The following is a 14,233-nucleotide window of genomic DNA, read 5'->3' as shown; positions in this document are numbered from 1 at the left end:
ACTCTGTCTCCCACCTCAGTTTTAAATACTTCTATCAAATCTCCCCTCATTCTTCTACACTCCAGAAAATGAAGTCCTAACCTGCTGAACCTTTTCCTGTAACACAGTTCCTGAAATCCAGGCCACATCCAAGTAAATCTTCTCTGCACTCTTTCAATCTTATTGTTAGCTTTCCTGTAGTTAAGTGACCAAAACTGTACACAATACTCCAAATTTGGCCTCACCAATGTCTTATGCAACTTACCATAACATTCCAACTTCTACACACAATTCTTTGATTTATGAATGCCAATATGCCAAAAGCTGTCTTTACAACTCTATCCACCCGTGATGCCACTTTCAGGGAATTATGTATCTGTATTCCCAGATCTGTTCCACCACACTCCTCAGTATCCTACCATTTACAGAATATGTCTCTTTTGGATTTATTCTTCCAAAATGCAACACTTCACACTTGTCTGCATTAAATTCCATCTGCCATTTTTCAGCTGGTCCAGATCCCACTGCAAACTTTGAAAGGCTTTCTTGCTGACAACAACACCTCCAAACTTTGTGTCATCTGCCAACTTGCTGATCCAATTTACCACATTATCATCCAGATCATTGGTATAGATGACAAATAACAATGGTCCCAGTACTGATCCCTGAGGCACACCACTAGTCACAGGCCTCTAGTCTGAGGAGCAATTATTCACCACCACTCTCTGACTTCTCCTGTCCAGCCAATGTCAAATCCAGTTTACTACCTCACCATGAATATTGAGTGTCTGAACTTTCCTGACTAACCTCCCATGTGGGACCTTGTCAAAAGCCTTAATAAAGTACACGTAGACAACATCCACAGCCTTTCCTACATCAACTTTCCTGGCAACCTCCTTGGAAAAACTCTGTGTGAAGAAGGTATCTCTTACATCCCCCTGGACTTACCAAGCACCTTAAACTCGTGTTAGACATTTCAGCCTTGGAAAAATGCCTCTGGCCATCCACAGGATTAATGCCTCTCATCATCTTGTACACTTCTATCAGGTCACTCCTCATCTTCTGTCTCTCCAAGGAGAATAAAAAACCAAGTTCATTCAACCTATCCTCATAAGACATGCTCTCCAATCCAGGCAATGTCCTTGTAAATCTGTTGGGTGTTCTCCAGTTTTATTTCAGATTTCCAATATCTGCAGTTTTCTTGTTAAGATGCTCACTGCTCCTCAATGTAAATAGTCAGAGCTGATAAATGTCTACTCTTTCTGAACAAATGTACTGACAGATTTGTGAGAATTAGGACATTATGGAGCATTCGTTTCTGGAACATGATAAAGAGGTTCAGGAATAATTTCCTTCCAACAGCTATCAGACTCTCAAACCTCCCTAATCAGGGACAGCTCCAACATCACAAAAGGACTGACTGCTCGATTGCAGGCCACATTTTCACTAGGGTTATTGTGAATATTTATATCTACTTTGTATATTCTTTTTTATTTTAATTACATTTGTTTACCATTATAATCTTTCTTTACAAGTGTCAGTTCAGCTGCTACAGCAAGAATTTTGGTGCAAGTGTACGTGGTACAATGTTCATGACGAGAAACTGTCATTATTCCAAAGTACTCCATAGACAATTTAATATGGATAGAAGGGTTCAAAAGGAAATGGACCAAATGCTGGTTACTGGGGCTAGCCCAGAAGGGCAACTTGGTCAGCATGGACAAGTTGGGCTGAAAGGCCTGTCTGTGTGGTATGACTAGATATCACTGATGTACCAGCAAGCTCCCCAAAAACAACCAAGTAATCAATCAGGTGATGTTTTGACGTGTTCATGGTGAGAACCACCCAGACCATGTCCTCTTCACACTGTTACCATTGGGAAGGAGGCACAGGAGCCTGAAGACGAATACTCAGCAGTACAAAAACAGCTTTCCCCCTCCGCCATCAGATTTCTGAATGGACAATGAACTTATGGACGCTACCTCACATTTCTCTTCCTTTACACTTATTTTAAAATGCAATTTATAGTAATTTTGCACCTGTGATGTGGCCGACAATCAACAAATTTTGTGACCGGTTTATGACAACAAATTTTGATTCTGAATGGATCCTTGGGATAATTCTCCTGATCCCTGAACAATAACATGGATTCTTCATTTATCTGCACTATTTTTAAAGAAAGGTTAACTGCCAGTGGGAGCAAACTTTCTAGAATAGTGATTACACTTCAACATCGGACACCTGCCTACATTTTTCCATACTTTGATGAAGAGCTCAAGACTGAAACGTTGGTTATGTATCTTTATCTTTGCCATATAAAGAACACTGTATGACCTGCTGAGTTTCTCCATTATTATGTTTTTACTTCAATCACGGTGACTGCAGACTTTTGTATTTTACTGAAGCACGTTTGAGTATGGTTTAGCAAAAAATCATTTTATTTCAACTACTTGCTGCTTGTATGAATTGTATTGCCAGTCACCATTCACAATAATCACAAAGAATTCAAAATAAATGCTTATCATTAAGTATAAAAATAGAAAATGCTGCAGAGTGATTTTTTTTTCTCTGCAAAACCTGTTCTTTTATCTGTTTTGCTGTAGAATGGTGGAAACATACTCCATCCTGAGCAGCAAGTCTAAAGGTTCTGATCCAGACCTTGAACAGGCACAACCTAAATTGGCCTTGCTTTGTGGTGGGCTCCCAGGGCTTTGCTTACGTCAGTCCAGCATCCTTGGCCATGTTGTAGAAAATTCCTTTCTGGGCCATGAGGTTGCTTGGGGAATCAAACTCTGCAATGCTCCCTTTGTCCAGCACCAGCACTCTGCCCAAGAGGAGAAAAAGGCAAGTTAACACAGTGAAGGATGAGGTGCATCTCCCCTCAGGGTCTCCAGCCGTGCTTCAGAGCAAGGGGAACCCTTTTGTTGGCAACAAGGAGATTCCAAGGGAAGAAGCTGTTCTAAATGAGCATCCTAATTGAAATTCTAGAATATGGTCTCAGTCTGCCCTGAGGTTTATCCCAGAAGGATGTTAAAACACAATTCTGTAAATACTCAGCAGGTCAGTACATTAATGAAGATAAAGACACACAACCAACATTTCGGTCTTAAGCCCTTCATCAAGGTAATGAGCAATATGTTGATATCTCTATCAGAACCAGCACCTTTAGGTTCAGGAAGAATTGTTATCCATCAGCTATTTGCTTTTGAATCTTCCCAGACTTGCCCAACACTAAGCATGGGGCGGCACGGTTAGTGTAGTGGTTAGTGCAATGCCTTTACAGTGCCAGCAATCAGGATTCGAATCTCACACTCTCCCAATGTCTGCGTCGGTTTTCCCTGGGGGCTTCCTCCCACCGTTCGAAATGTACTGGGGGCTGTAGTTTAATTGGGTGGCATGGACTTGTAGGCTGAAATGGCCTGTTGCCATGTTATAAGCCTAAATTTTTTTTTAAAGGCTTGAACCCTTCATCAAGGTATGAGCAAAACGTATGAGTTTGTTCCCCCTATCCGAAATTCCGTGACTTGAAAAGTTCTATTCAAACTTCTTTCAGTGCCGACGTGATGGCACATGTTGAAAAAAATTTAGCACCCGACTTGCCCATGTGTGGCTCTGATGTTCTGTTGATGCCAATTTGGTAATATCAGAACTCAGAAACAGCCAGGAAGACAGACGCTGAACACCTGGATGTCGGCGCTCAGAGGTGAGGTGTCAGGGATTGGTGGCAGTGGCAGGGAGGTGTCTTATTTTGTAAGCAGAGATCACGTTTTTTGGTAAGAATTAAACAACATTATTTCATACTTGAAAAGCCTTCCATTGTGTTTTGCTGTTGCTTAACTGCTGGGACAGCTGCTTAAAACCATTAACTGAAAAACCCCATGAGCCAAAAAAACATTCGGTCCCAAACTTTTCGGATGTGGGAAAACGTTCTGTACCTTGATGAAGGGCTCAAGTCCAAAATGTTGATTATATACCTTTATCTTTCTTATATAAAGTCCACTGTTTGACCTGCTGAGTTTCTCCAGCGTCGTGTTTTTACTTCGATCACAGTGTGTACAGAATTTCATGTTTTACTCTTACCACTGAACGATGTTCCATCTCTTCTCCTCCCACCCTAATGAAAGAGTGCAGGATGGAATCTCTGTACCTGTCATAGTCCAGAATTGTGTTCAGACGATGTGCGATGGTGAGGACTGTACAGTTGTCAAACTGGGTCCTGATGGTAGACTGAATCAGGTCGTCAGTCTCCAGGTCTATAGCAGCAGTGGCCTCATCGAGAATCAAGATCCTCGTCTTCCTTAGGAGAGCTCTAGCGAGGCACACAAGCTGCCTTTGTCCCACACTGCAACAGGAGTAGGGAGAGGTTTTAATTGTCAACAGTGGAAAAGGGATGCTTGTGCTGTGGGCATCTACCCACATCCACTGCAGTCCAGAGTACTAAGCCACAAATCTGAACCCACCCAGCAAATTCACTAACTACTTGTTTAAAAAAATGCCCCTCAGTTCTCAGACAAATGGATCCACATTAGATATGTTGGAATGAGGAGCTAACTAGTCACAGAGCCTAGTCGATCATTTCAGCAGATCGTGGTTGCTCCGAAACCTGAATTCTACTCTCCTTCCTTTCTCTGCTTATTAATAATCTGTCTACTTCTGATAAAAATCTTCAGAGACTACATGTCCTCCACACTGTGGCATGACCCCTCCTGATTCTTCTGCAAGAGGCAATGGAACCACTGAAGAATGTGTATGTTTCAGGCAAGTGCCCACGTTTCCAAACTCCAGTACATACAAGCCTTGTTCCAGGTATCAGTCTGGCAAATCACTTCCAATGCATTAACATCCTTTCTTAGAAACTAATACTGCACACAATTCTCCAAATGTGGTCTCATGACATTAGAAGTGAAGGAAAACCTGTTTACAACCCCCCCCCCCCACAATAAACAGTGATAATTTTCACCTTTCTAATTACATGCAGAGCCCCTGTATGTCTGAGTCATGGGCAAGATGCCAAAGTCTCTCTGCAACTCAATAGCCTCTCACCAGAAAATGAAGCAAAGTGGATAGTTTCCCATAATCCTGCAGAATCCTTGCTGGATTCTTTCCTACTCAAGGAAGGCTACCTGACTGCAGGGATCTTGGCTCTGTGGCAGTGCCAACCTGGAAAAGAGATGGCCCAGGTTGAGGTCCTTCCACTGTCCTCCACCTACTTATGAAACCCATTTGTTGATTGGTACACAGCATGGAAATTCACCCTTTTGCCCAATTTATCCTTGCCCCCTGAGCTTGCACATTTGCCTCCTTCTAAACTTTTCATATCCATGTAAATGGATAGAGAGCAAGCAGAAATACCATGGGAACTGCCAGATAACAAGCTCCTTCCTTTCCCTCAGACCTTGCAGTCAGAATTACCTGAGGTTTTCCCCTCCTTCCGAACACTCATGGTGCAGCCCAGCCGATAGACTGAGGACATATTGTTTGAGGTGAGACAGTTCCAGCACACTCCACACTTCCTCATCTGAATAGTGATCAAAAGGATCCAGGTTCATTCTCAAGGTGCCAGAAAACAGCACGGGGTCCTTGAGGGAGAAATCAGAATGTGTCTGTTATGCAGCCAACCACCCCCAAAGTGCAGATTGGATTGAGCTGCCCAAGGTCTCTTGACTGTAGTGTGATATTCCACAACTTCACCTCTGTCCAGTTAGACATTGAGAAGATATTGACTACTGATTTACTGCCAATCTGCAGATGGGAGGCAACACTCCCTCCCCTATTCTTGTGCTGTGGGAGAGGGTGGGTCTGCTGCTCATGAGTCAAACCATGGAGCCAAGTGTTATAAGCTCAGAGGACCCCAAAACCCAGCAGCAATAGATATGCACCAAGACAAATGGTTAAACAAAAGTTGCTCTTAATTATCTTTAAACATGAAAGCACAATCAAACTTTAACTTATCTTTATTGACTTACTTAACCCCCCTTCTAATTCTAAGCACATGTGTATGTAATGTGTGTGTAAGTTCAGAAAAGTTCTTTGGTTCACAGTCCAAACTCACTTCTCATTCCTCTAGTTCACTGGTTGCAGGCAATTCTTATACTGTGCACAGAATTTAACATTTATTAAGTTCACCAGGCTTTGGTGCTTAAAAGGTAAATGGTTACTGCTCAGAAAGGTTCTTGTTGGTTTTCAGAGAGAGATTTGTTGTACATTTACTTCCATCAACCAGTTCAGTGTCTTGCCAAAGAAACTTGCCCCTTCAGGGTTCTCCAGATGATAACCTCTTTCTTTTAGGTCACCAGAGTTCCTTTTTGTTTCACTTATTCCAAGTGAAACATTAAACAGCCAGTCTTCTCCTCTTGCATAAATCACAAGGGGGTTGACCAAGCCGTCTTCCAAAAGGGGACTTTCCTTTGTATAAACAAGGAGGCTTACAACTGCCAAACTTTAAAAATTATTATAGAGCCGCACAATTAAGATACCTATCAGATTTTTACCAAACAAGGGAAAAACCAGATTGGACCAGTTTAGAACTAGATAAAATAGGGGAGAAGATACCTGAACATATACTATATAAATGGGATGAAAAATTGGTGCAACGTAGGAATTCACCAGTATTGCATCATCTGCTCAACATTTGGAAGAAGATTCATGTAGAAAGGAATAAAACAAATTACCAACTACCTAAACTAATATTGACGCAAAATCAACTAATCCCTTTCACATTAGATAACCTTTCCTTTAGAGAATGGGAGAGAAAAGGGATCAAAAGAATAGAAAATTGTTTTTCGGGAAATAAGTTATTATCCTTTGAACAAATGAAGGATAAATATAATATAACTCACGATACAATGTTTGCATACTACCAACTGAAAACCTACTTGAAGGACAAATTGGGAAACAGTCTGAGGTTACCAGAAGGAAGCAATTTTGAACATGTGATTACAGACACAAAGATAATTAAAAAATTTGTAACATGTACATCAAACTGCAAGAAAAGGAGAACGAGTAAACAAACGGTAAACCTAAACAAAAATGGGAACAAGATCTAAACATAAAGATAAAGAATGAAACATGGGAGAAGCTATGCTCCGGAACTATGAGAAATACAATAAACACGAGGTTACACATGATACAATATAACTGGATACACAGGCTATACATCACACCTCAAAAGTTAAATAAATGGGACCCAACAGTATCAGACAGATGTTTTCGCTGTAAAAAGGAAATGGGAACAACAATTCATGCAATTTGGACATGTGAGAAAGTGGAAAATTTTGGGAAGATCCAAACCAGATATTAAATAAAATCAGAAAAAGCAATATACCAAAAAAACCAGAGATCTTCCTCCTAAGTAATATAAGAAACAAAGAATTTGGACTCGATTTGGGTGGAGCACAAAAAAGATTTGTTATGATAGCCCTAGCTGTAGCAAAAAATTGTATTATGTCAACCTGGAAATTAGAAATCCCATTTGATCACCATGTATAATTTTAGGCAGATATTAAGCTAATCTATTAGCCATAATTTTAGCTACAATTTTATAATCTACATTTAACAACGATATTGGTCTATAAGAAGAAACCTGTAAAGGGTCTTTATCTTTTTTTGGTATAACCGTAATTATTGCATTAGAACAAGACTCAGGTAATTGAAAAGTATTATAAGGTATGCGTCAGATAATATTTTATGGTTAATAACCTTGATAAATAAATCTAAATTTCAGTTGAATCATCCAATAGTGGTTTCATTGGATGCAGAAAAGGCTTTTGATAGAGTGGAATGGAAGTTTCTGTTCAAAGTACTTGAGAAATTTAGTTTTGGTTCTTCATTTATTGGATTGATAAAGGCTTTATATAATAGCCTGAAGGCTAGAATTGCTGTTAATGGCCAAATTTCAGAATCTTTTAGTTTGACAAAATCTACTAGACAAGGATGTCCGTTGTCACCTGCTTTATTTGCTATAGTTATTGAACCTTTAGCACAATTAAATACGTCAAAATGAAAATGTTAAAGGTATGAGAGTTCTGAATGAGGAATATAAGATTAATTTATTTGCTGATGATGTTTTATTATATTTGGTGGATCCGGATACTTCTTTACCTGCAGTTCAAGAATGTTTAGAAATTTATGGCCAATTATCTGGTTATAAAGTAAATTGGGCTAAAAGTGAAATTTTGCCAATTTGTAAAGATGATTATTTAGTGTATAAAAATATTACAAATTTGAAGTGGACTACACAAATTAAATATTTAGGAATTAATGTTAATACGAAATTTCAAGAATTATACTTAATTAATTATCTTCCTTTAATAAAAAGGATTAAATTAGATTTGATTAGGTGGAGGGATCTACCTTTGGGTTTACTAGGGAGGATTAATACCATAAAAATGAATATTTTTCCTAGAATACAATATATGTTTCAATCAATTTCTTATTTTAAAAAAAAAGATTTTTTAAGGACTTAATATAAAGCGATTAGAGAATTCTTATGGAAGGGAAAATTTCCGAGAGTAGCAATGAGAAAATTGATGTGGGATTTTCAGTTTGGAGGTTTAAGATTACCGAATTTTCAGCATTATTACGAAGCAGCTCAATTTAAATTTCTTAGTGCATTAATGAATATGGACGACCCACCTAGTTGGGTAAAGATAGAAATGGCGGTTATTTTATAAAAATTTCCTCATGAGTTTTTGTTTCAATGGAATAAAAATTTACTACGAACTTACGATGTGCCAATATTGAAACATTTATTGAATTTATGGACAAGTAAACTTAAAAAATTGGGACTTAAAAATATATATTCTGGAAGATTGCCATTATATAATAATCAACTTGTTCCTTTTACGGTCTCCAATGCCACTTTGAAACAATGGGAAAAGAAGGGAATAAAAAATTTATCTGATTGTTTTTCTGAGGGTTGTTTTTGTTCCTTTGACGAATTACAAAGGAAATATGATATTAGTGGAAATTCTATATTTGTATATATCAATTAAGATCTTTTGTAAAACAGTTATGTGGTTGACATATGATTTTATTACCTGAATCTAGTTTTGAAGAATATGTACTTTCAATACCAAAAAAGGGATATATATCTGATTTGTATTGTATTTTACAAGAAATTGATTGTAAAAAAGACTGGGATAAAGATAAGTTGAAATGGGAAAAAGATTTAGGACATAAAATAGCTGAATAAGCTTGGTTGGAAATTTGTCAGAATAGTATTCGGAAATTAATTAACGCTAGACTAGTGATGATTAATTATAATTTTATTCATCAGTTATATTTAACGCCGGAGAAATATTAAAAAATTGGTCTTAGTAAGTTGGATTCTTGTTTTCGATGTGATCAGAAGGCCAATACTTTTTTGCATACTGTTTGGCTTTGTGATCGATTGCAACAGTTTTGGAAAGGTATTCAATCTATTTTTAACAGTTTATATAATATCCATCTTGTATTAGATCCCAATATATTTTTATTAGGGAACATGCAATCATTAATTGATTTAGGTTTAGAGGATTATCAGATTTCCTTTATCTATTTAGCTTTAGTCGTGGCTAAGAAATGTATAGCACTTACTTGGAAAGATAAAAATATATTAACTTTAGATAAGTGGTATTTGGAGATGAAATTTTGTTTGACTATGGAAAGGATATCTTTTTCAATTCAGGATAGGATGTCTTTTTATAATTTAAAGTGGACTCTGTTTGCTAATTCTATGCATTTAAGTTTGATTTAAATATATGTTTAAGAGTGATATTTTAGTATTGATAAAAATTTTTTTTGTTGTTAGAATTTTTTTTAAGGTTAAGTTTTATCTCTTTTTTTGTAAGTGGGTATTTTTTTTCCATATATAATATTGTTAATTTTATTAACTCTTCACTCTTTATTTTGGGGGGGGAGGGCTGGACTAATTTTAAGTTAGATTACTAATATTGTGTTACAATTAACAGGGGGGGGGTTATTTTGTGTAGTTTTCTGATGTAATATTGTAATCATAACATTTTAATTTTTTTTATTTTTCTTTAAATGTAATTCTCTATTGTATTCATGTTATAAAATTTTAAATAAAGTCTTCAAAAAAAAACCTGGAAATTAGAAGACAACGAGAATACAACAATGGTACATAGAAATGAATAAATGTATTCCATTAGAAAAAATAACATATAATTTAAGAAATAACATTACAATATTCGAACAAATATGGGAGCCATACATGAAATACAATAGAGAAATCCTACCATGGACTTCCACCACCTAAAATGACAGAAGGAGAAGATAATGAAAAGAACTGACTCAGTAAAATTTCTTGTTTATTTTTATTAAGTGTCAACATTGTTTAATGGGTTTAATGTATCTTATAGATTGAACTTCAAATAAATGGGGAAGGGGGTGAGGGAGGGAGGGAAGGGAGGGGGGAAAAAAACAACACTGTATATCTTTAAGAAGAAAAATGTCTGTATGTATCTTGGTCAATATGGTTTATAGTGTGAAAAATAAATTTTTTTTTAAAAAAACAACACAAGCAAAGGGCACCATCCTACTGCTGCTTCCCACATCCCAGGGGTTGAATAGTAAGGGGCAGAGCAATGACAAGGGGTGGGTTGTGAAGGATACAGTTCTCCCAGGATGCAGGCCAATGTTTCCCATAAACCAAATGACCCGTCATAATGTGAGAGCTTGCTGTGCACAGTGACAGAAGGGAATTCAGGAGGCAATGATGGCAGGGGACCAGGGATTTACAGTGGGAGCACGACTGCTTACCTGGGGAATGATGGTGAGCTTTGAGCGGAGGTCGTGTAGTCCGATGTCTGCGATCTTCACTCCATCGATGGTGATCTCTCCTTTGGATGCCTCCAGGATTCTGAAGAGGCAGAGAGTCATCGAGGACTTGCCCGCACCTGTCCGTCCAACGATGCCAACCTGCAGCATACAACACTCACCATCTGTTCCCAACCAATGGTCAACCACCCACCTATTACCACCTGGCTGAGTGACTGTGCTCCTCCCCTGCCCCCTCCCCACACCACATTTTGTTCAGGTGCCTGCCTATATTCTGCTCATACCTTGATGAAGGGCTCAGTTCCAGAACATTGGTTATGTATCTTTATCTTTGTTATTTATGCTTAGTGTTAGGCTTCAAAAGCCAACTAGCTGATGGATATCAATTCTTCTTAAGCCAAGAGGCGCTGGCATTGATGGAGGTACCGCCATTTTTCCATGCCTTGAGAAAGGGCTCAAACCCAAAATGTTGGTTTTGTATTATTATCTTTGCTATATAAAGTATACTGCTTGATCTGCTAAGTTTCTCCAGAATTGTGCTTTAATTACAAACAACCAGCAAATGCCATCGTCTCACGTGTTAAAGACAACACAACCCATCCTGAATTCCAAGATTCAGGGTGGTGAAGAAGGTACTGGGACAGTTGCCTACATTAGTCGGGGACAGCAGGTTACAACTGCATAAGACAGTGTCAGATTAAGGTATTGCAGGGGCTGTAGCATTTACTTTAAAGGAGCCCCAAATTGTGCCGGCTGGCACGTGTGTGGTCCTAAATAGTGCCAGTTGGAAAGTGCTGGCTGGCACATGTGTAATGAGGGGGAAGTGTGACTAGTGTGCCCCCCCCCACTCGAAAGTTTCTGACGCTGGCCCTGCATGTCCATTATGAAGTTTGAAATAGTCTTTATTCTTAACAAAATGATACTAGCAGCGCCTATGGTAAGCACTGAAATTGCACCTCCCCCCCCCCCCCCCCCCCAGTTAAAATTTACTTACACATTTTCTTAAAACAAAACTTACAGCAGCGGCTGGTTCAATGCGGGACCAATGGTTGTCTTTGTTACCCATAATCCCCCACACAGCTGGAACTGCTCTGCACTTACCTGGCACTGGCAGAGCAGTTCCAGCTTCATGGGGGTAACGAAGGCGGTCATTATTCCACATTGAGCCGATGCCGTGAATTGCCAAGGCGGCCCGAAGTGGCCTGATCAGTTGCCAGAGCAGCGCTCTGGTGAAGTACACGAGCACTGGACCCTTCCGGTGAAGTACACCAGCACTGCACCCTTCCGGTGAAGTACACCAGCACTGGACCTCTGCTGCCGCATCAGGAGTTAGATGGGCGGAGGGGCGGCAACGAATCAGCCGGGGCTAGGAGTGAGGGGAGGACAGTGTCGCTCCCCCCTTTAAGGTTAGTGATTTTAGCCCATTATCATGATTCATGGTACATAAACACGGGGGCCATTGAAAATCCGGGGACCGTAGCATACGCTATTTTCGCTGTTACATTAACCTGGCCCTGGTACAAGACATTGGTGAGACCACACGGAGTGTTATTCGTGGCTCTGGTTGCCCAGATAAAGGAAGCATATAATTCAGCAGGAAAGGGTGCAAAAAAAATTTGTAACTGGCTGATTGAATTAGGAGTTTTCCTTGGATGTAGGAGGCCGAGGGGTGAACTTATAATAGAGGTTTATAAAATCATGAGGGGCACAGAGAAAGTGAATGCTCTTTTCCCCTCTGGGTGGGGGAGTTCAGAACTCGGGGTATAGATTTGGGGTGTGTACTGACAATAACCGCAACAGCAGTGAGAGTATAAGACAGCTTTAATAAACTAATATATACACTAAGAGGTCTTGTCTCTCTGCAAGACAAACCTGGAAGGCTGGACTGTAGCTCTGGACTGCTTTCTGTACAAGGTCACTGCGATAACCCCTGGTGTCATTACATATCACCACAGGGTGGGAGGGGAAAGATTTAAAAGGGAGCAGGGGGAGGCAACTTTCACACATGGTAGAGGGTCGGTCCGTGGAATGAGCTCCCCCAGGAAGCAGCCCAATTACAATCACATTTACATAGGTGCATGGAGAGGGAAGGTTTGGAGAAAATGGGCCAAACTTGTGCAAATTTAACTCGCTCAGTTAGAAAGCCCAGCTGGCATGGATGAGATGGGTTGAAAACCCTTGCTTCTATGCTGGAGGAATCCTCGACGAGGATCTCCCGCCTCTAGTGGCTGAGTCCTTTTCACTGACACCTGTGACATTGCCTTCTGGGGCTGCTTGGCAACTGCAATGAGGAACCAACTGCAGTGAAGAACCTACACCAGCTCAATTCTCCCTGACCCAAGCTCATTCAGCCCATTCTGCTGCTGGCTCTGTGAAAAATTCTTTAACTAATTCCAATGCTCTGCTCATTTTCTCTCCCGAATAATTAACCAGTTCCAGATTAAATGCTCTTGTTGAAATGCCTTCCACTGAGCTTGCAGTCACGGAGCTAACTGTCCTTTCCTCAGTGTCTCAGCTACACCTTGGACACATTACTTCAACCATAAATGCTGACATCCTGGAACAGGCAGAACTGAGCTGCCATGTCCAGGAAGGGCAAGTCTGAGTAGCAGAAAGCTGCAGAGAAATGGGCTGAATGTAGAAATCTGCTAAATCCAGTCATTCAGGATAAGAATGTGGAAAAGTGGGACTCACTCCTGAGGGAGTGGTTGAGGAAGCTGGAGAAACAGAGGAGTGGAGGAGCTGCTGAGGAGAGGGTGGTTGGGGGAAAAATGGCCCAGCTTTGCTGCTTGTGAGAGAACCCTTGGTGCTCATGTTCTGTACTGGACAGGGAAGCGGCCTGCTGCACTGCACAAACCTTTTCTCCGCCCCTGATACTCAGATTCAGATCTTTCAGCACCAAGTCCAGACCCTCTCGGTACCGCACACTGTATCCATTGAACTTGACGTTCCCAGCCTCTGGCCAGGACTTCCCTGGCCGATTGGCCTCAATCACCCAGGGGGCCTGTAATAAACAAAGGGTCAGAGTTCACGTTGGACTCACACCATCCAGTAGTTTCCGTACACGTATACTTCCCCAGATACCTCCCATCAGGGCATTCTGACTCCCCATTAGTGCCTTTGGAGGCGAGTAACCAAATACCTCTTCCCCAGAGCTGTTCTCGGGCAAGATGCTGGACTTCAAGGTCCTGTTTGATGGAGCTAAAACTCAGCGCTGTGGGAATGAGAGGAATGCTCCAGTTGGAGTCAAAGCACACAGAAAGGAAGATGGGTGTTGTCAATGTCCATCATACCAGCCCAAGGACCTCAATACAGGAATTATTTAGGGCAGTGACCTGAGTCTAACTACATTCACTGCTTTATTAATTATCCCATCCTTTCAATTACTTAGCTTCAAAAGACAGATGGGGGGAGGGGGGAGGGGGGAAGAGTGGTCCACCTCTGCAACTTGGAGTACAGAGTCTGTCCTGGACAG

The 14,233-nt window shown here is 40.4% G+C and overlaps 1 protein-coding gene across 3 annotated transcripts in view; it reads right to left on the bottom strand.

Moving 5' to 3' along the window:
- Positions 1 to 2,399: 2,399 nt before the first annotated feature.
- abcc3 (ATP-binding cassette, sub-family C (CFTR/MRP), member 3) overlaps positions 2,400 to 14,233 on the bottom strand; it is a 133,270-nt gene continuing 121,436 nt past the window's right edge. For all 3 annotated transcript variants that reach the window (XM_069929662.1, XM_069929663.1, XM_069929666.1), the window contains 5 exons: positions 13,616 to 13,762; positions 10,741 to 10,899; positions 5,392 to 5,558; positions 4,127 to 4,321; positions 2,400 to 2,803 (listed from right to left, as the gene is read on the bottom strand). In XM_069929662.1, the coding sequence (XP_069785763.1) occupies positions 2,695 to 2,803; positions 4,127 to 4,321; positions 5,392 to 5,558; positions 10,741 to 10,899; positions 13,616 to 13,762 (777 nt within the window). In that variant the 3' untranslated portion in view covers positions 2,400 to 2,694. The remainder of the gene's footprint in view (positions 2,804 to 4,126; positions 4,322 to 5,391; positions 5,559 to 10,740; positions 10,900 to 13,615; positions 13,763 to 14,233) is intronic.

Source organism: Narcine bancroftii, chromosome 3 (genome assembly GCF_036971445.1).
Source record: "Narcine bancroftii isolate sNarBan1 chromosome 3, sNarBan1.hap1, whole genome shotgun sequence".
NCBI lineage: Eukaryota > Metazoa > Chordata > Chondrichthyes > Torpediniformes > Narcinidae > Narcine > Narcine bancroftii.
Note: the sequence above shows the minus strand (reverse complement) of the source record. Positions and strands in the feature narration are given on the sequence as shown.